The 22,491-nt window shown below is 34.2% G+C and overlaps 1 protein-coding gene across 6 annotated transcripts in view; it reads left to right on the top strand.

Annotated features, from left to right (window-relative positions):
- LOC124369333 (protein daughterless) overlaps positions 1 to 22,491 on the top strand; it is a 142,148-nt gene that overhangs the window by 5,344 nt on the left and 114,313 nt on the right. For all 6 annotated transcript variants that reach the window (XM_046827299.1, XM_046827298.1, XM_046827294.1 and 3 more), the window contains exons 3-5: positions 4,056 to 4,155; positions 13,846 to 13,871; positions 19,183 to 19,230. In XM_046827299.1, the coding sequence (XP_046683255.1) occupies positions 4,056 to 4,155; positions 13,846 to 13,871; positions 19,183 to 19,230 (174 nt within the window). The remainder of the gene's footprint in view (positions 1 to 4,055; positions 4,156 to 13,845; positions 13,872 to 19,182; positions 19,231 to 22,491) is intronic.

Here is a 22,491-nt window from a genome sequence, read left to right as displayed (position 1 = left end):
TACATCCAAAGCATAATATTGGTTGAGCCTTTCAGTAAACCAAAATAAACTTGTTGTATATAAATCTTTCAAGCATTTCTTCGTCTAACCGGATTTCTCTTTTATGGTAACTCCTCAAAGAATAATGTTGTAAACTAAATAATATGGATGGTATATTTAAATGCAAAAATGGCACTTCTGAATTACATATTTACAAGTATATACAAGAATATTTATATATAATATAAAAGGTTTTTGCAATCTGTATTTCGTTTACAGTAATAAAAGAATAAGAATTTTTCTCTTCAGTTAAGATATTTGCTTTTGATTTAGAGATTTAGACATTACAGCTTGTCACGCAAAGAAATTAAATATTCAATACTTATTTGTTTTTAATGATGTAAATTCAAGGTGACAAATACCTGGTATTAATATTTTTCTTACTGCATTCAATTTTCACAACTAAAGAGGATAAAACCTATTGATAGTTACAGATTGGAATCTTATTTCGATTAGTACCAAAAATATTACGACAACTATTCTTTATGTAGCTGAATTAGCGAATTGGTGGAAGCACCATGTACGTGTTAATTCACCATATCCAGGTATCGCATGAATCAACATTTGCTTGTTGCTTCACCAATACTAGGTTTAAATCAATGTTGTTTTTAAATTATCCCTTCTCCTTCTTCTTCTATGGGCTGGCCTATTGCCATGAACATAAGCCTCAAGGGCCTTTTGCGCACCCAGAAGCCTACCATACCATTTCAGCAGTTCCACAAACTGCCGAAAACAACCTATCAGGTCCTCGTGGGGAAATTCACCACCCTTGTCCAAACTACCAAAGATGGCATTCCGCTCCCTTGCTATTGTAGGACAATCAAAGAGCAAGTGTTCGGCAGTTTCATCCTGCTCATCACGCATTCTGCAGAGCGGATCCTCCTGAAGAATGCCAACTCTGTGAAGATGCTTCCTCAGGTGACCATGTCATGTGATCAGACCCATAACCCGAGAAGGCGACTTCAAACTTCAAAAGAAAGCGATTCGAATAATTGCAAAATTGAGTTATAGAGAGTTGTGCCGACCAGCCTTCAAACACTTGCAACTGTTGACTCTGCCCTGTCTGTACATCCTGGAAACAGTTTCATTCTGTATGTCCAAATGTACTCTGATGAGGGGCCGTGACGTGCACGGATATGAGACAAGAGGCAGAGACAACTACCGTTCTGGAAAACAGAACGGTGGTTTATGAACACTTGCCTTCGCAAGCAGGTGTCCATTTTATCAACAGATTGCCAGCTTCCATTAAAAATGCACCAACACCTAAGGCGTTAAAAACCCGTCTTAAATGCTTTTTAGCGTCAATGGTATTTTATAATGTCGGCGAGTTCTTGGCATGTAACAGGGAGACCACCCATTTTGAAAATAGACCCTGGCGTTGAAAATGGTGAAAATTGGTGAGTGACTGGAATTAATGAATGCAAAATATGTATGTATGAATGTGACATTGTGGTATGTTTGCAAAATTTTAGACTAAATGGCTGACTTTTACCATATAATGTATATTGTTTACGGTATACAAGGATTCACACCTTGGAATACCCCAGAACGGTTGAGGGCTTGTCATAACTGACGCTGAGCCCCGGTTGGCCAGGGCATCAGCTTTTTCATTCCCAGGGATCCCCTCTGGCACATTGTTCTGGCAAGGGAAGAAACGACTTGATAGCAATCCCAGACAAGTTTGGATTTGAACACACAAGAGTCCAGTGCTATCAGTGCTGCCTGACTATTCGTGAAAATATTGATCATCTTAATCCTATAACGCAGACAAAGATTCTCACAAGCACATTCCATAATGGCTGTGACCTCCACCTGAAAAACTGTAGGATAAGGACCCATAGGGACCACCAGCTCCCTGCATGGTCTCACCCCTAAAATTCTAGCGCCTGTACCACTTTTTGTTTTAGAGCTGTCTGTAAACCATTCAAGCTCCGCTGGTGGAAGAGGTTTTCCCTCCAACCAATCGTCCGTATGAGGTATCACAATCCTAAAGGGTTTGTCAAAGGAAAATTTTTGTGGCATCTGTTCAGAGATAATGTGCAGAGCATCCCACTGAATCAGGATGCTAATTCTACAGTGCCCACCACTGCAGCCCGACCAGAGTCCCGCTTGCTGAAGACAGTAGGCACTCCTCCTGGCTATAGCCTGAATGATAAGTTAATGTTATTAAAAGTGATAAGTGACACTAATGACAAGTTTAGAAATCATTCAAGCAGTAGTTACTTAATCGGGTATTTTCATTGAGCATTTCTCTATATGTATGTTTTCTTTGGATAGTACTTTTATTAATATTTAACCAATTACCAGAGCTGGGAAACTGTTGTGAACACAGTCAAGTGACTCTGGCATCATTGAATTGGCCCCATCACATCCCAACTCGAAGTGGTGTTGCCAAGTGTGAAATTACAAGTAAAGGTTATGAAGCTTATAAACAAAATCATTGCCAGATGTATGTAGTTCTACACATAATACAGCTATAGTGGGAAATATTGATTTAGTGTGAATGTCGTTTAGCTTCAGATCACCGTTCGTCTAGTGCATCGTCTGAGGTCTGACATTGTCACAGACTTGGTTGGGTCCTGGAATTTAAGTCCATGTTCGTCTGAAGAGTTCCAGCAAGACTGAAACAGTTGAGTTCCTCTGTAATACTACTTAATGGTTGCCATGATCTCAATATTCCAAACATACTCTCTGGAACACAATGAGTTCTTATGCATCATGTTCATGTTGCATCATTTCGACAAAGAGACACCTAGGCTACAAGAGAGCTCTGTCTGGTGTACCCTACAGAAATGTGTAATCAGAATGAAAAAGGTGTTCTCATTATTACATCAAATGCACAACTAAAGACGGACGTGGACTCCAGATTCCAGTAGTCAAGCTTGTCTTCTTGTCCCCTGAAGAAAGGTCACTTCTGGCTTGTTTATACCTTCCAGATCAACCTAGCCTGGGTACAGCAAAAACCTTATCTGAGTAACCAAATGGTAGTCTAGGAGCGGTCCATCACTAACCGCAAATGTTGAGAAATTGGCATGGAAGGATGAATCAATAGATCTAGTTAACTGTGGAGGATGACTGTTTAGAGTGGCTGGAGCTACCTTAGTGGTAAAGGCTGTTAGCGTGAAAGTGAGGGAGTCCTCTGCCTCTTTGACTGGAGAGACTGGAACACAGCTGGCCTCCCCTTCTTCCAAGGTGACATGACTGAGATAAAGCGTGTCTGCTATCCCTCCTCATGGGGTCTCAATAAGAGACAGTCCCTACCCCCAACCTATTCATTCTGAATATCCTGTTACTCTGGAGTAACAAAGCGCAAAAGGTCCTTTTAGGACTAAGTACAATGAGAGGTTTCTCAGCATCTTGTCCTAAGTAAAAAAATGAAAAGTTGAAATAGAGCTAAACTCAACATTCACATTGTTTGTTGTTATGTAAAAATAATTATTTTAAAATTAATGTCTACAGTACACCTTTGTGAAAAAATATAACTGTAATGGCAAACATAATTTTGTTCAGCAGGCTAACATTTATGACCGCTGGTGGCCAGAGATGTGAACAGGGTTTGCCAGTCGTCGAATATTTTCAATGACAAAATCGTAATGAAGAAATGTGGTATGAGTTATAACAATCCACACTGATTTCTATTGCAAAATACTCGTAGTGGTAATAATAATGTTTTTTTATTCAATATTAAAGTAAAATTAGATTTGGAGTAGAATGTTAACTTCAAGAATGTGGGTGACAAATACACAAAATCTGAATATGGAAAGTTAAGATAGTTAATGAATAGAATATTTATAATTTACAAAATTCTCTTTTGTTGCTGTTGATAGAGTTGTTTAGTTGTGTATATATAATAAGCCATTTCAAAAGCGTCAGTTAGTTATAAAAAAAACCAGAGAATCATACATGCCTCCAAACAAACACAGCTAGGATGTTATGCCTATGTTTATGATGCTCAGAAAAAAAAATCAACGTGACAATAAATACGTCTTTATTGATTTGAAACTTATTTGTTGTAGGCTGCTTACACTAACAGCTATGGGACTGCCAGTGAAACATTCAGCCCGGACTCACCGTATTTTCCGTTTAGCAATGCACCGAGGAGGCCTCAACCCTCAGGTAAGAAAAACATTTCTTACCAACATACCTAAAGAGGAATATCTAGTGATGTAACCAAGAGAAGGGGGTTATGGGTGTTACAGCATCCACTTGATGGCTCTCAGCTCAGATATGATGGCCTCAAAATATAGTTACAGAGAGAACAGTATTAAGAAAAGATAATCCATATTATTGCAGCAAAACAGCTACCAACCACCTAATTTATACAAAACTCATAGTCATTTGGTGTTTTCACCAATACTCTTGTATATTGTTTTGTTGTCCAAATATATGCAAACCTCCTGTAACACTCCTATTTTGAAAATAATGTCAAAAGTGCTGGATCCAAAATCCTTATCTTTAAAAGAAACAACAGAAAATTGGTTGCTGAGAATTTTTATTACTTGAGATGAATCTTGTTGCACCAATTGAAATGCTTTAATTATTAGTTGTGCATTTAAATAAAAACAATATAAGCCACAAGCATTAAGAGCTACTAGTATTTCCGTGATGAGTAAACTTAGATTGCAATACCTAGAAACCAGATGATTTTGTTAGTTTTACCTTTTGTTAGTACTGTCAATAATAGCTACAGAAACTATTTTTATGCGCTTCAAGGGTTTAAGTAACAACTTGAGAATAAAATCATTGTTTGTGTATCTATTTCAAAGCCCCCAAATTAGTCAAATTTGATAGAGTTGAAACAGCACCAATAATCATGTATGCATGTTCAGATGGGAGTGTCATGTCAGAATTACAGATTCATATTTTAGTTAATTTATAATTTGAGAAACACAAAACCCTAACTGAAATTTAAATAACATTAAATCAGCCATTAACACTTTCACTGCAGACAATGTTATCTGACGTGCATGGAATCCAATAGACTGCTGACATCTTTCATAGTAATAAAAATTGATTTAAATGGGTTTGGACTTTTGGCATTGATAGTCTTTCGCTATTTCCATGTTTTTATTTATTACTATGGATTATGATCTATGAAATGTTTGCAGTCATGTGGAATATAGGAAAAAAGTGGTTTGTTTACAAATGCATCATCGCGTTGTTTTTTGTCGTTCTGCTAATTCGTTGTCTGTATTGTTATTGATTTGCTTCCTATTACGTTAGTTTACAACAATTGTTTTGTGGATAAAATGAATAGTGACAGTATTGAAGACAATCAAGTGCTAGAAGAGTTACTCAGATTTTCAAGTAACATTGAAAGTGATGATTTATTCGAAGATGATACAGAAAATGATCCTGATTTTATTACTGATGGGCTTCCAGTAGATTCTAGTAATTTGTTGACATTGTGTTTTTTTTTAACTTAAATAAGAAATATAAGCAAAATAGCAATAACAACTTTTATTATGCTCTTTGATAACTTAAAAACAATCAGGCAAGGCTGCAAGAAGAGACACTTCCTATTAGTGTAGCGAGTGCAAAATTGCCATTTGCAAAGAACCATGTTTCAAGACTTCCTACACTAAAAAACTATTTAAAAATAAGTGCATTTCAATTGTAAATATATGTAGCTATAGTGACAGTAATAGCAATGTTGAATACAGCAAATAATAATGAGAAATATATTTATGTTATAGACTAGTACATAGTGATGATCTATGGTCAACTTTAAAATTGTAAAACCTTATGTTTTTTAGTTTTAAAACAAGACTTTCTGTTTGAAAATATTTATACATGAGCATTTTTATAGAGGAAGAATTCAGTTTTTGAAAAAATGTAAATTCCATGGTTTTCTTATAATAATTGGTTAAAAAATTATATTTATTTAAAGAACATTAAAACGGGTGGCAGTGTAATAAAGTTAAGTCAAAAATAGGAAGCAGCAGTGAAAGTGTTAAGCTATAATAATGGAAAGTAACTATTCAGCTATTTATTATTTAAAAATTAATGCTCGTCATCTTGAAACAAAACCTGTACCACAAATTCCTATAACATACAGATCAGTTAATGTAGAATGAACCTACGTACAAAAATTATGATTGGTTTGTGTAGAAATGTGGCTGATGAACTGTTACTACAAACTAACACATAAAATATGAAGAATTGACTGAGCTGAGCCAGATACCTCCGACCATTTTTTCAATTGCTTCAAAAATGTTTATACAGTCACAAAAAAAATATTACATTAATGAAAATGTTATAAATCTTTGTGAAAAAAATTCACTGTACTTAAAATATAACAAAATCAGTGGGTATTATTCTCTGTTTCTACTGTATGTCTAAGTTTGGTTAACATTAAATTACATAACGGTTGCTAAGATTGTTTATAACTGTCAGCCTTCACAGACAAGACTATTTTTTGCTTTACTAATAAATTACAATTTAATCAAGGTGCATGTAAGTTGGTAACTGATCATTTAACTAAAGTAATGACAAAACCAGTTGTAGATAATGGTATTTATAATATTTTTGACTAAACTGTTTAAGATCATTTCTCTAAATAATAACACAAACAGACTTAAGGGTGAGGTTTTAACATTTATCTAGAGTTGAAGGGCAGTTAGTGTTAACACCCATTGTGTTCAATTTGTTGTCACTAAATGTTTTTCAAGAGAGCTAAAGTAAATTTGTGTGAGGTTCAATATATATTAAGTTTTTATGTTTTGCTTGTTAAATGTGTTACAAAACAATTGATATTTTTTGTTAAAAACTTACAAAACGTAAATTATGAGATAACTTCTATTGAGTACCTCTCTGCTAGATTGTCTGAGTATTGTCGTTTTTATACTTTTGTAATTAAAGCCTCATCACTACACAACCACTTAAATAATATAAAATCACTAAGAAACTATACAACATTACTTTGTATATAGTGAAAGGGGTAATAAAACTAAAAAGTGTTATTATATAACATTTGTTTTTAATTCTGTTCAAATTTTAAGTGAAATTTGATCATTATTATTCTACTGGAATTTTATAAGTATTTTGGACATGGTACACTATGGAAAAGATTTACAAATTTTAGAAAATGTTTTGAAGTTCTAATAATTTTTGCATTTTTTGTGTTATGGACTTGTATATTGTCTGTCAACAAAAGCATTTAAATTGGATCATGTGGATACTTTACAATATATCATTACTGTACTGAGTAAACAAATATTTCCTTGCAAAGAATCTGTTTTTCATGCACTTTGGATGACTATAGTTTTCCCATCTAAAGATTCTTTGTACTGATTTATTATATGACGACAATTCCTTTTTGTATGTTTTGGTTAAAAATAAACATATACAGCAGAGTATCAAAGGAACTGATAGAAATCATTATGAAAGTCAAGGGTCAAAAGGCAACTTTCTTGTCTTTTTACCTTTTATCCCGAAATCTGAGTCCTCCCTTGGACCATCAGGACTTATATACCAAGTTTCTTTCATCTCTATAACCGTTCTATCAAAAGTTATTGCTCAGGTGGACAGATAGTGACACAATTAAGAAGAACCAGTTTTTTCCTTAACAAAAGCTTATCTAACCGCTGTGTCGCAGGTGTATTAACCCTTTAAGGAGTAATGACATTCTGGAACGTCACTACATCATTTGTTCATAGGAGTAAGGATGTGAAACATAATACACTCCCAAGATAGTAAGAAAAATGTTGTTTTATTTTGTAATGAAAATCAGATATTATTTCTATAAAAAGCTAACATTTACTTTTGTTGAAAAAAAACAAAGGCTAAAATTTGTTTTTTGTGTGAAAGTGCTCGAAACATGGATGTATACACAGTGGCACACCACACTCTTTACATTCAAACGTCGTATCCTTCCTCTTCTTTTCTCTGCTTGAGGAATGAGAACAGACGTAGCATCTCTTTTGTGTCTTCTGTGTCTGACCTTCTGGCGTCGGCAGTGGGCGGGGGAAGTGTCTGCCGGTCAGGCGGAGCGGATGTTGGTATCTGGTAGCGGCTGGCGACGGCACGACCCACGGCGCCGCGGCTACCAGCCTTCCTTCTCTTGGAGTGTGATGTGTTTCCAATATTTGTCGGATGAGGTTTAGTCTAAAGTCACAAAACCCACTTTTCTTGTTTTGTTTGGTGACAAACATGTTGTATGTATTCAAAACAACAATATCAATCAAGTGGAAAAATAATTTACTGTACCACTTCTTTGATTTCCTTGCACTGTCATTGAAAGATATCATCATGTCAGAGCAGTCGACTGCTCCCATATCCTTATTATATTCTATGACAGAGCTTGGTTTGTTTACATTCTTTCCAAGCTTAGTCACAGGAATCATTTCATGCTTGTGGATTGTTGTTAGCATTGTTACATTATGGCGGTCACACCATTTTACACAAAGCATGTGTTTTTGGCTCCTAATTTCACAATCTCCCCTATTCATTTTTTTGGGTAAGCAAGGGAGACCTTTCCGATTTTGTCTTACAGTTCCACAAGCTGCTGTTTCATTTTCAAGAATCCAGTTGAACAAGCCGGGACTGCTGTACCAGTTATCAACGTACAACACATGGTTACGTCCTAAGTAGGGTTGCATTAGTGTTCTGATAACCTTTGCTGACACTCCGACGTCTTCGTTTTCATTCAACAAGTCAGTGGTCTTGCCAGTATAAACAATAAAGTCAAGGACGATGCCTGAACTGCTGTCACACAATACATAAAGTTTTATTCCGAACCGCTTGCGTTTAGACGGAATGTACTGTTTGAAACCCAGGCGACCCTTCCATAGCATGAGGCTCTCATCGATGACCAGGTTCTTATTAGGAGAGTAGGCTACAAAAAATTTTCTCCGTAGGGTTTCGATAACCGTTCTGATTTTGTATAATTTATCTCCCCCCGCCTCTAGTGAATTGTCGTCAAGATGTAATACTCAAAGCAACAATAGGAATCTATCCTGACTGAACACCTGAGGGAATATGGGAGTGTTGAGGAGTGGATCTGTACTCCAGTAGAGTTTTAGTGAATTTTTCTTGCAATGGGGCATTAGAAGCAAAATTGCAAAAAAACAATACATCTCATCAGGGTTTGTTTCTGTCCAGCGTCTGAGTTTGGAGAATTCTTTTATTCCTGCCTCATTTTTCATTTGCTGCTGGGCATACTTATTAGTCTCAGAAGCAATGTGCGAAACTAAATCGTAATCAAACAGTTTATGAAAGAAATCTATTTCCTTTTCAATATTATCCTCAAAGTCAACTTGTAGGCCAGAATTAGGATCATCAAATATAAAGTCTTTTAGTTCAAAACAGTCAACATGTTCCCATTTGCAAATTGGACAAATATCAGAATCACTTACTGGTAATGCAGGTTCTTGGATCTCCACGTCAAGTTCATTGTCGAAGTAAGAAGCAGCGAGGATATCTTCTGCGGTTTCATCTTGTTCATCCCCATTATCACCAAACACATTCTCATCGTCAGAGCCTAAAACGTCATTGTTGTTGTCTGAGAGTTTATCTCCTTCACTCCACTCGTACAGCCCCCTTCTTATGTCGTCACTACGTAAGTTATGTTCTGGATTCATTTCACAACACAAAAGGAAACTGACTTGAGAACAATAAACTACACTATTTCATCATTGTAGAAGAAACTGCACAAAGTAAATGTTTACAGCGTAGCAACAGAATGCGACTGTAGAAGTTGTTAGCGCCAATTGCTGTTGACAGTAGAAATCGCGGGAATCCGTGTGCGGAAAAAACCTTTACAGCCGCTCTGTAGTTGAAAGCAGCTGACAGTATTTACGCGGGAAACTGTGCTCAGTTATTTATGGTTAGGAACAGTGGGCGGATTTCTTCCATAGAGGAAAAACATAAGCGCTAGTACTTGTAATATAAGTCATAATTCATTGACGTTCTAGAACGTCCTTACTATTTTCACATGATTTTTAATATGACGTTCTGGAACGTCAATACTATTTTGTAACAAACACCTATACTCGTAAAAGGGTTAATCTACCTTACCCATATTATTTTAATCTACCTAATCTATATATATATATATATATATATATATATATATATATATATATCTTAGTTATACACATATCTTAGTCCAATTCTACTCTGAGAAAATAAATTAGAATTGAGAAAAAAGATCTGGTTGTCAAGCACGTGCTCTAACCTACCCTACAAAGGCCCAATTGCCCTACCTTAGCACTGACCATCCTGATCGAAATCTAACCAATACCCGGAAGTATCCAACCTATGCCCTCAAGTAGATTAGGTTGGTGCTAATGCATAATAGTTAAAGGTAAGTTGGTTTTTAAAATTGTTTAAGGCGCATATATTTGGCCTGGGTAGGATAGGTTCAAAATATGTTACGTTATGATGTGGCTTGGACAGGTAAGTTAATCTTCCAATTGTCTTTTGTGTTTTCTGCATTGTTGCCTAATTTAAGTGGTTTTGCTGGGATATTTTGAAAAATTCTCAAAAATTCAATGATTATGATAATTATATTGTTTGATTCACCATTTTGTTTGAAAAGACCAGTAGAACAATTCTAGCCTCATTTTAAAAACAAAAAAATTTCAAACTGTGAAAGAGTTCATTTTTTATTATTTTTTTTTATTTTTGAGGGCATGTGAAGGCATATTTCAACTGAAATCCTCCTAGAGAAGTAAGATAGCCAGATTGTCTCAAATTTAACTGTACTTTCAAAAATATTTAGTTATATTATGATAATACTGAAAAAATTATAAGTAAACTGTTTTAATATAACTGGTTGTCTAGCAACATACCAGAATAAGATTTGCATGTTCACACATTTTTTAAATTTTACTTACATTTTTCTGGTCCGTAGTAGACTGTGATGATTGAAATAAGAGATTTTACTGTTCAAACACTTACTGTGCACTCCACAAAAATATAATTAATATAACTTTTCACTATTTACGCTATGTACATATATATACTCAAACACTGTTAAATGGATTCGCCGGAATCTTCTTGCGGTTTTGGTCTTTTTACACTCCTCAAAGGTCTCCAAAAATGTATGAGCTGAGAAACGCATAGTGCCCCATAGTTGCATCCTGGAAAATACTGGCTGCTCCTTTTCCCACATACTGGACGTACTCTGGTTGCTTGCTCAGGCAAGTACTGCACTGCTCATGCTTGTCAGATTCAGCTGCCTGCGGGGTTTCAGCTTGAGATTCAGCAACAGTTTTCCTTGACCTTACAACCTTTTCTTTCTTTCTTTTCACCATAACAACCTTCTTGATAAATCTCTTTATGTTCACTGGTTTATCTGTATTTTTTTAGTACAGTATGTAGGAATCAAACAATGCCATATTCAGAAGATTGAAATATATTTTTTTCCAGAAACAATGATATATAGATAGATCTCCATCTTCAAGGAAATCATTTCTACTGTAAGGGAGAGTATGTAAAACATATCCAGTCTCGCTTCACAAACCTCGAACTTTTTGATCCCAAATCTGGTGTGGCGTTTGTTGGGCATTTATTGTATAAATATGACCCTATTCTTCAAATCAATCATGTTTTCATCTGTGGGTATGTTTTCTGAGGATGTGAAGTCAGTTTTGATAGATTGATTAATAGAGTCAAGAATCATCGGACTTTGTGCTATGGATCATAGCCAGGTTGTCCCCGGGGAACAGGATTTGAGGAATTCAGGTGAAAAACAGTAGATAAGAAAAGAAAAGAAATCTGTTACAAGACATTGTTTTGCCATATCATGGGACAAAATCACAATCCAAAGTGAACCAGTAATCAGCTATATTCTTCCTCACTGTCATCTCAATATTAAACATAATTGCAATAATGTTTCTTCTTACATTTTTTTATGTCACTATATGGCTTCCATATAGTGGACATATAAAGTTGTAAGAAATATTGCAGCAATAATTGTGAACACGATAGCTATCTTAGTTCTTAATAGTTACAGATTAAACTTTGTATAACTTGGAGATAACACTTTTTGCATAGTTTTATAGCTTTAGCATTATAATAAAAGTAAAAATATCGATTGTAGTTGAAATAAGCTGTAGTAGAAATGGACGGTTGGCCTAAAAGACCGTATAACTATACATATTTGCGTTTGTGTGCCACTTCTAGGATAAATTGAGATTTTAAAATGTGTACATGTTCATTCAAAATAATCTAAAAATCATACTGATAGGACAATAAAAGTAATTAATAAAGTAAAGAGCAGTGTTGTTATAATTGACTGAGCTTTAGCGAAACCTATCACTTGTGGGCTGGTCACATTTAATTTCTGTCTGTCTCTCTGTTCTGACAATATCTCAAAAACGAACTGACCTATGAGACTTGAAGTTTTGCATGACACTTTATGTATATATTAGCAACACAGGGTTCGATGATAGTGCATACCACTCCATGGGATTTGGCTGTAAATATTTTTACATTGGTCTTAAGGGTAACAGTGGTGGCAATGAGAAAAAGCAAAATAAATAAATTTGTAAAAAATTGTTTGATATTTCAACATGTGAATTTTATTCATAGAGTAAAAAGAAAAAGAGTAAAAGTCAATGTTAAAATGCAGTGACAAGATTTGGTTTCTCAGTGGACTTTTGCGTTGTAGTACGTGCTAAGAAACCCAATTTAAATGGACATAAGATGATAATGCATTATGTGGCAAGATATCTTGAGAAAGATTTCATCAGTAAACTTCTAGTTTTGCGTGAAACTTAATTTCTACATACACAAGAATGTGTTCTATGATGATGCATGTTCTAATTATGGAATTTGGTTGAGCGCCATTGAAGGCTATGATTCAGTAGGCTGACACAGTTTTTCTTTTGCCTGCTGGAGGGAGTGAAAAATGTCCTTATCATTGTCCGTTTTTATATCCACAGGACGATCTCGAGAGTTAAATAAGTTATAGATTTGAAAGTTTGTATGCAACCTCAGCACAGCCTGTTACGTGACACTTGGTGTGTATTCTGCAATGAATTTGTACTTGCAGTGTCCAAGCAGCACAAAAAAATCACGGAGCATTTGAAATCCTCAGTGGAAGTCGTATGCTGTATAAAAGTGACTTTACACAAGACAAAGGCATATTTTCAGACAATCTTATTATACTAGAGACTCTTTTATCGGATGTTGGTGAACCTAGTCTATTTTTTAATAACAAAGACTTCATATGAGATACTGAATTAAAAACTTGTTTCTGGTTAGTATTGGCATCTTAGATCTAAGCAGTGACATTAGCAGAAAACTAACGGAAAACAAGCTAATGTAATTTTGTAGTCAGACAATGTGATTTTCATGTTCCATTAATGTGTGAATCCATTCATATACTGTTTTAGTTGAGCAACTGTTTTTAATATGGACTTATACCAGTAACAGCTGAATTATGAAAAACAATTTAATTCTTCTAATTTACTCTGAAAGTTTGGAAAACCGCATTCTGGATACATGTTATTGCCAATTATGCTCACTTTCCATCTTGAACCACAAAAGCACTGCATAGTTCTATAAAATTGTAATTAGAATTGGTAATTAATAAGAAATATTTTTAGAAAATTTGAATTAAATTGTTTGTATTTTATATTATGCATCCATAGAAAATAAATACATGTTTGTTACATATGAAGTATTCACTATATTAAAAAATACACAGCTACCAATATTTTTAACTTTTTAGAAATATAGATTGTTGTGTATTTACAGTATAATGATTACAAGAAACCAATATAAGATCCATCTTCAACATTACATATAAAATATGTTTGGCTGTAATAATTTTTTTAACAATAATTTTTGTTACAGGTCCACCATCGAAGAAGAAAAAGGAGGTAAGTTATTTACAATTATAAAAACAGTAATCATTAATGATTAAAGTACAGGATGTGAAAACTAAAAGTGGGCGTTCAATTTTCAAAATGTTGTAATGAACATTCTCTTGCAGCGTTGGATACAAAAAAAGACATATTTAAATGGGTAAAATCTTGCCAATGATGTTTCATGTAACTTACTCGTTTAGGAGCTAGACTAATGAAGTTATTAAAAATGTGAAGTTTTGACATGTTTAAGAATAATTGTGAGTAATTTCAAAAATTATAAGTGAAATAAATAATAAGTGAAAACATTAAAGTAAAACAAAAATATCCAAATAATGCCTTTTTAAAAAATAGACATTTTTTATTACTTTATAAAAAATAACTTAAAAAAGAGTTTTATGCCAAAAAAAATTCACTTTAAGAATTTAAATTTTGTTTGTAAATAGTGAAATGTGTTATTACAAAAAATTACATATTCACATTTTAACATTTATAGATATTCTTTGCATGCTTATTATATTTTGAGACCTTCTCTATATTGTTAAGCATGAAACTTCAGAAAAGAAAAATGTTTTTTTTTGTTTTTTATAGGTTTATAAGTAAACATGTGTTGCAAATCCTAAGAAGTGTTTTTTCAAGAAATACAAGTTTATAACAAACACAATATATTGTCAGAAAATGCTTCAGATGATGTAAATATATTATAATAAAAACTCATTGTCTAATAATAACTGTCTTAAGTTCACCTGACTTATTTATTTGGTCACTTTAGTTGAAGAAATAAAAAATTAATGACATAAACAATATTTGTAATCTTGGCCTAGGCCTAAATGTAACGTTTTTATATCACAGATTTAGCCTACAGCTAAATATCTATAAATGTCACTAAATTATTATCCGATAAATGAATTACAAATAAAACCATTGCTCACCATCTAGTTTATAGATAAAAGCTTAGAATTCACAAATACAAGCTTAGAATAGGCAATGAGTATTGCTGGTGCATCACTAAATTATAAAGTCTGCCTATGCAAGGAAAATCTGAACCTGTTGGGCCTTTAACAGAAGCGCCAAAGCGAAGACCATCACCATCTTTCAAACCAAATCCTGCATCTGCAAGTGAAAAAGGAAAAAAAAACAGTCAACCGCTTTCAGTGTATCATTCAGGTAGCAAAGCAGAAAGAACTCCTGAGAGACAAATTTAAAAGTATAAAACTAAACCAGTCCCACCCCCACCCCAAAATAGAAGAAACAAATGTCAAAGAACCTGATGATGATAATAGCAACACTGACAATAAGTATGTCCTACACTATTCGGGAATTGGAGGTTCTTATGTACCAGCTCTTCTGACATAACTCTAGAGAATCTAACTCTTGAGGCAGAAGCAAGTTTATCTATCGTTGGACCTAGGGTCCGTATTTATCTTCACGTTTTTAAATTAATATATATTTTGTATGGGTTAAGTTGATAAACTAGTTGATGATTCAGTTAGGAACTAGGTCCGTGTACTTGTTCTTTCTATGGATGGAATCTGTGGCCAGTTTCATGTCGGCTGTGGATGATCTTTGTACATCTTGAAGACAATTAACTTCACTCTTACGGTCTTTTTCAAGAAATGGCAACATCCATGGCTACAACACAAGACACAATGTCAATTTAAATCTTCCTATCCACAGAACTTCTATATTCTCAAAAAAACCCTCATGATGGAGCAAGGCTATTCAATATGCTTCCACGATCAATAAAGGAAGGCCTACCATCTGTATTGAAGAAGGGGCATCGGCAATGACCCCAATATACAGTATAGATAAATTTGTGCAAGACCTCATGTCAACAATGATATTTGATTTTAAGTTGCATAAAAACTAAACTGATTGACACTTGACACTATTCTGTGCTTGACGCCTATGAATAAAGCTATCTGTATCTGTAGTTGGAAGTAAGGAATATTTTTGGGCCATTTTGTTAAAAAAAAATATTTTTAATATTGGTTAGAGTGATGGAGACCATGTTTACAATGTTTCCTATAATGCTTTGATCTATGGAACAGTTAAATCAGTCCGTTTGTTGACCCTTGTGAGGAGGTTGGAGCTCAGTTTTCTTTTTGTTAGCACATAGATTTATTTTATTACATCATGTGCAGTAATAAGTGGTAGTCGGATAGTGTAAAGTTCAGGCTGCATAATGTTTAAACAAACTTCTGCCAACAAAACTGTCAAATCATCTCTTGAGTGTTATCAGCAGATCATACTTGATAATAGAAGGCTTAACAGTCCGAGCCTTATCGTAGATATTTGTAATGAATATCACAGTTGCCAGGATCATTTATTTTAAAAGTGCACAGCAAACTGAAAACACGCTGCAGAGCTATCAAAATGGCGTTGGTTAATAATAGCTAGTGATTAAAGAAGACCAGCATGCATGCATGTAATACCAACCGCAGTGCTGCGATGGCAGTACAATGGAATGCTACTTTCTGAATACACCTGTTATAATGATAGCATGGGAAAAGTTCTCTCAATTGAAATGTTAGTGATAAAGAAGCTGCAAGCATGTTAACATTTTGACACTGTAAGACAGGAGCTCCTTTCATTAAAGTAATATAAGTATTTCATTAAAATATTCAACAGTCCAGTGATGGTGAAAGATTGTGCAATCTAATTATGATGCCGCTCAAGGTCTTATACCAAGTTTTGTAGCTCTACATGATTGAGGCAACAGATCAAATCAGTAAACATTTAGTTATCTTACTTCTCAGATATGATACTACAAGTATTGATTATATTACAATCTTAAAATTATTAACAAGTCTACTTCAACTAAGAGTTATTAAAGTCAGTAATTTATATGTTATACAGAAATTTATTCTACTGCAGTATGTGTTTACTGTGTTCCCAGTAATCAAGTCTGAAGTCTTGCTATTTACAGCGTATTAAGGAAACATGAGTACAATAAAGCATGTCAAAAATAGACAGATAATTTCAAGCAGAGAGGTTACCAAACACATATATGATCTCCATTAGGTTGTATATGTGATAAAATCCCAGTTTTTACCTTTGTGGCTACTGAGTTTCTATGTTACTGGGTTTCAAGAATGCACAAAGTCTAGTGTCGGGGTTGTAGTTTGTAGTCACAGAATACACTGAGGAGCCATACCATGTCACATTACACACAACTGACAACAGTAAACTGTAGTGCCATGCAGTTATATTTCTTTGGATATTAGATTAAGTAATACTGATGTAAATAGTTCAAAATATAGATTACAAATACAGAAATAACATAACCAAATATTTTACTAAAAGTTTATAACTAACCATGTCTTCTACAGTTTCCTTGCTGTACTTGAAATCAATGAACCACCATAAAACCTAAGTACTTGACAAAGCATTGTCATTGTAAGCCACCTTAACAAAGGCAATTGTCTCAGTAGTGTTTTTTCCCAGGTGAAATCTAAGTTTAATCATGTGGCATTGCTCCAATGAGTGCTCCATTTATGAAGTTTTTTTGCTCAAAACTTAAACACAACCTTTGCTCCACATATTATCTTCACTGCCTAAGAAGAGTTGAGGTGCGACTGCTTTACCCTAGACTCTCTATCACAAATCTTGCCACCTGGGAGTGTGCTGATGGTGATTGGAGCGTATTGCCTTTACAGACAACCCCTTGTACTGTATATGTCCAATCCATAATAATTTACATATAATGTGCAACATGTCCACTTAATAATACAGAAAAACAACAATTCATTCTGCTGGGTTATAAACTATGAACTTACCTCAATTTTCAAACAGCATAAAGATTCCTGATTTTGGGGGCTGTTACACCAAACTAATTCTATATTGTAAACTGTATTTCTGTGTAGAGGAATTTGTAACACAGGTGAACTAGAGTATGAATAGAATAGAATAACTTTATATTGATCTCAAGGACATAAACATGCATCAGATCTTGTCAGTCATACTAGAAATAAAACAACTATACCAAGATAAACAACATAAAACAATAGTGCATTTCATAGCATGCAAAGCAAGTCAAAAAATACAAGCAAATAATATCTAAAATAACAACAATGTTTATGCAAAACAAGTCAAACTGTACAAGCATTAAACATAACTAATAAGAGGATATTTACACAAAGTCAGTCTACTTTGAGTCATAAGACTCACACAGCCTGTAGAACGGATTTGCAATCAACCAGGCATGCGTTATTTTCTTAAATCTTATAAAACGAACATGCTGAGCACTCTGAGACAAACAGTTAAAAAACTTTATACTTACAACCTTATGAGCATTTAATACTTTAGAGAGCCTGGTGAAATGTCTAGCAATTTTGCTACTGTTTCTTGTGTTATATATATGTATATTACTGTTTAGTGTGGTGTAGGGCAGGTTTTTCTTTACATGCTGCAAGCAGAGAAAAATAAACATATTAACAATAGTCAGAATACACTCTTGGTTAAAAAGTGGTCTGCAGTGAGATCTCAAATCAGCCTTTGCAATAATTCTGATAGCTTTCTTTTGTACTAACAAAGTACTGTTTATTCTACAAGAATTTCCCCACAAAAGCAAACCATATGAGAAGATACTTTGAAATAAAGCGTGATATACCATTTTTTTTAATGGTCTTTAGAAACTACTGGTCTTAAATGTCTTAACAAAAATACAACTCTACTTAATTTTTTTAAAACATGCTCTACATGCACATGCCAGGATAACTTGGGATCCAAAAAATCCCAAGCAGCTTCATACTCTGAGTAAAATCACACATTTCCTATAATTTGCCTTTAGAGTAAATAAAATACGCTGGGTCTTGTCATGGTTTAAATAAAACAAATTTTCTCTATACCAAACGTCAGCCTGCTCAATTAAATTAGGAACAGTTGCATCAGTTATATAAGTTGAAAGAGTGACATCATCCTCAAACATTAAAGTTTTACCGTTAATGTTATTGTCAAGATCATTTATTATAACAAGAAACAATAGTGGACTCCGACCCCTGTGGTACACCAAAGGGTACTTCAGCATAATCTGAGAAACCGCCTGTTCTCTCTCATCCATGATTTAAAATTTTTCTTACAAAATTTGTAGAAGCCACTTTAAAAAAATGTAAGTATCAATGATGAGATGAAACGTGAACCGATCACAACTTATTAGATGCCCCTTGTGGTCTTTGTAGTGTAAAATTCTCTTAAAATTCTTTACAATTGTAATATAAAACTATTTAAAACCAGCTATCTCAAATATCACTCATGTTTCATTCTCTATTTTTGTAAAACCTTAAGAGTTTTGGCATCTTAGATGTTAATTTAGTTTCTTTTCCAGAACATGGACTCATCAGAACACGGAGACGGTGGCCCTCCTCAACACTGGGTGAGTTTTATTATGATTTCATTTTGTGTAGTTTTTATTCAATTGAAAGCCACACTGGTAGTTGGATAGAGTGAAAATCTACTAATTTAATACCCACTGTGTGCGCTAAGTTTTAGTTAATATATTTGGTGTTTATTTTAATGACATTATTATTTTTGCTTCTTTAATAATGAGTAAAAATTGAATTGAGGCTTTTGCAAAAACCAGTTTTATTTGTGGGCTCCTGTTCTCCTTTGGACTCAAGAAATAAACTCCTAAGCGCTTCTTCCTTGTTTTACAGGACAGTTCAGCCATATGTGATCCACTGATTCTTCTATTTCTCCACAGAGCATATATTCATCTGTCTGGCTTAGTCCTATATTTATCAGATGTTTCTGGAGAGGGCCATGTCCTGTTATATTCTAAGTACTAGACATATGTCCTCCTTACTCAGTTAGGTCTTGGAAGTATAAGGAGAGATAAACATTTTGACTGCCTGAATACTCTTCATGTCTCATCTGACCCTATTTTCCAAAGCATTTATAAGGGTTGTACTGTTGGAGAAGGCTATTCCACAGGGCCTGGCTCTGGCCGTACCAGAAGGCTTTCAGAGCTATTATTGGCCAGTGCATTCCCAGAAATGTCTTTATGATCTAACACCCAACAGAGAATAAGTTTGTTCCTTTTTGTCAGTTACTTTAGAACATTCTTGCATTTCCATACTATTTAAATCAAAAGAATATGCGTCTAGCAGGAAATTTCTATTAGTTTTCCACTTAAAGTCCTATATTCTTGGTTACTGGGAAATAAACCAGTCAATTTATAAAAAATCACTTTAAGGTTTATTCATTAAATAACAATAAAATTTCTCTCTTGTAAAGGGTGTAAAATAACATCAAAACTATTAATTTTCTCAAAATATTGTATAAAATCTTAATTATATCATAAAATATAAATTTCCAAATTTTCCAGAAAATGTTCAATTTGTAATTACTAATTTTTAATAAGTCTTATTGTATTTTAAACCAAATTTGTTAATATCTTCTTGTCATTAAAATAACTTAGAAATTCTGTACTTTGGTCTTTGTTTCTGGGTACAAAGGTGATCAAGTCTATTTCCTCAGAACACCAGATGCTTGTTCATTTTTCTTAAAAGCAGTATGGGAATATAAGAATGTTCTAGTGGAACTGACAAAAAAGAACAGAATTATGCTCAGGTGGGTGCCGAATCATGAGGGCATTCATAGAAATGAAAGAGCAGATACCCTTGCCAAAATAGGTACAGAATTCCTTATGGTAGAGCCTGAGCCAAGGCTGTGGGGTAACTTTCTCCTATAACAAATCTCTCATAAAAGATTGGGAAAAGGGGATTAGATCCTTAAACTGGAGTAGGGCCTCAGGACTAAGACAATCTAAAATGTTTATACTAAAGGGTGGGGTGGTATGAAGTACAGAGAATATAAGATTGATATTTGGAATGTTGACAGGACATGGCTTCCTTAGAAAACATGAAGGGTCTTAGTCAGGCTGATGAATGCAGACTCTGCGGAGAAGCAGAAAAATCAGCGGAACACATATGGCTAAACTGTCCTGCCATATCAAATTACTAGGGGTGTATCTACTCAACCTCAAGGATATCAGAGAAAATGAATCCTCAAATTTGATTGGCTACTGTAAAAGTCTCAGATTCTGAGGGCGCAGACATAAGTAAGGGGGGAGGCGCAAAGGTTCTTTTAGAACTACGTGTGGAGGCAACCATCTCTTTCCCTCGAGAATTAAAAAAGACTTGTAGCCTAAAATTACGCAACATCGCTTGTAATGATTTCTTAACCCACTTTTCCACAGAATACAGATTTATATACTTGCCCACAGCTTGTAACATCCCTGATCTAATCTGTTTACGATCGTGTTTCCACTTCTTCCTCTCTATGCCAATCAGCGTGCAGTTCGGCCGCTCCGTGGTTATTATTTTTAAAGTTCTTAGCACATGGCATAATCACTTAGACTGCATTTTAAATAATAAAAATATATTTTAGTTCCTGGAAAGAATATAATCATTGAATATTTTACCTCAAAAAGTATATTCAGAAGTGATACTGTCACGTTTGTGTGAAATTCTGAAATGATATTAGCTAATTGAAGTTTCACTTCCCCATTATAAATGTGAATAATGGTCTTAATCCATTGACGTAGCGTGCTCGATGACTGCTATGGTGGGACTTTCAATAAAGCTAGTGCAAATACACAATGTTTTGTAAACCCTCCATATCTTCATGATTTTTCACTCAAATACTCATTATGAATGCTTAAATTTATTTATTACAATTGAATAACAAAGAAAAAGTGTCCATCCAGCAGTTGATTTCACCACCCTGGTCTGTCATTTTACAACTTATCACAGCTTTGAGATAACGTATAACAGTATGAAATCTTTTACTAATGTAAATAATCCACAAATACATCCTTGTGGGCAGTATCACCACTTTGTTTAATGAAATGAAATAAAAATGAAATGAAATGAAAATTCTCTTTATTTTTTTCAGGCGAAGTTAGGACTACATAGTCCTTTCTTACACTTAACCTGATTATTAGTATATGCAAGTACAAGCCATTTGTAATCTTCAAAATAAAAATCAAATCAACAGCGTTTCAAAAATAAAATGAATATTTGCTATGTATTCTAAAACTAACAACAAATCACTTAACAAACACAAAATTGTACCCTTAAATTTATACTGTGTATAAAATTAATATTTGATTATAAAATAATATTGATGATACATTTTAAACAAAAACTTAGTCAAAATATACATTACAATTAAAACATTCTATTTTTATTTAAATTATTTACTTACACTCACACATTCATTCATTCTGTCTGCAACAAACCATGACTAGCGATCCTTGGGCACCACGGCCGCGGACATCCGCTGCAAAAAATACAACTTATCAGCCGAAGCAAACCGATCCCGGCTCTCCAAAGATTTTAAAGGATCTGGAAGAGAATTCCACAAACGGCAAGCAGACACTACAAATGATTTATTATAGACAGTCGTTCTGTGGTGGGGGATTCGCAACGTCGACGAGCCAGTGCAGGTGTTCCTTACGCCTTCTTTAATAGCAATGAACTCAAAATCGTTTGTAAAGTATTTTGGAAACCCGGTTTTAAGGATAGAAAAAAGTAAAATTAGGATTCGGAAAGCTCTTAGATCTTGCAATTTTAATGCTGACATTAGTACATAATAAGGTGAGATATGCTCATCTCGCTTTAAATTAAACAAA

The sequence above is a fragment of the Homalodisca vitripennis genome, chromosome X (assembly GCF_021130785.1).
Source record: "Homalodisca vitripennis isolate AUS2020 chromosome X, UT_GWSS_2.1, whole genome shotgun sequence".
Lineage (NCBI taxonomy): Eukaryota > Metazoa > Arthropoda > Insecta > Hemiptera > Cicadellidae > Homalodisca > Homalodisca vitripennis.
Note: the sequence above shows the minus strand (reverse complement) of the source record. Positions and strands in the feature narration are given on the sequence as shown.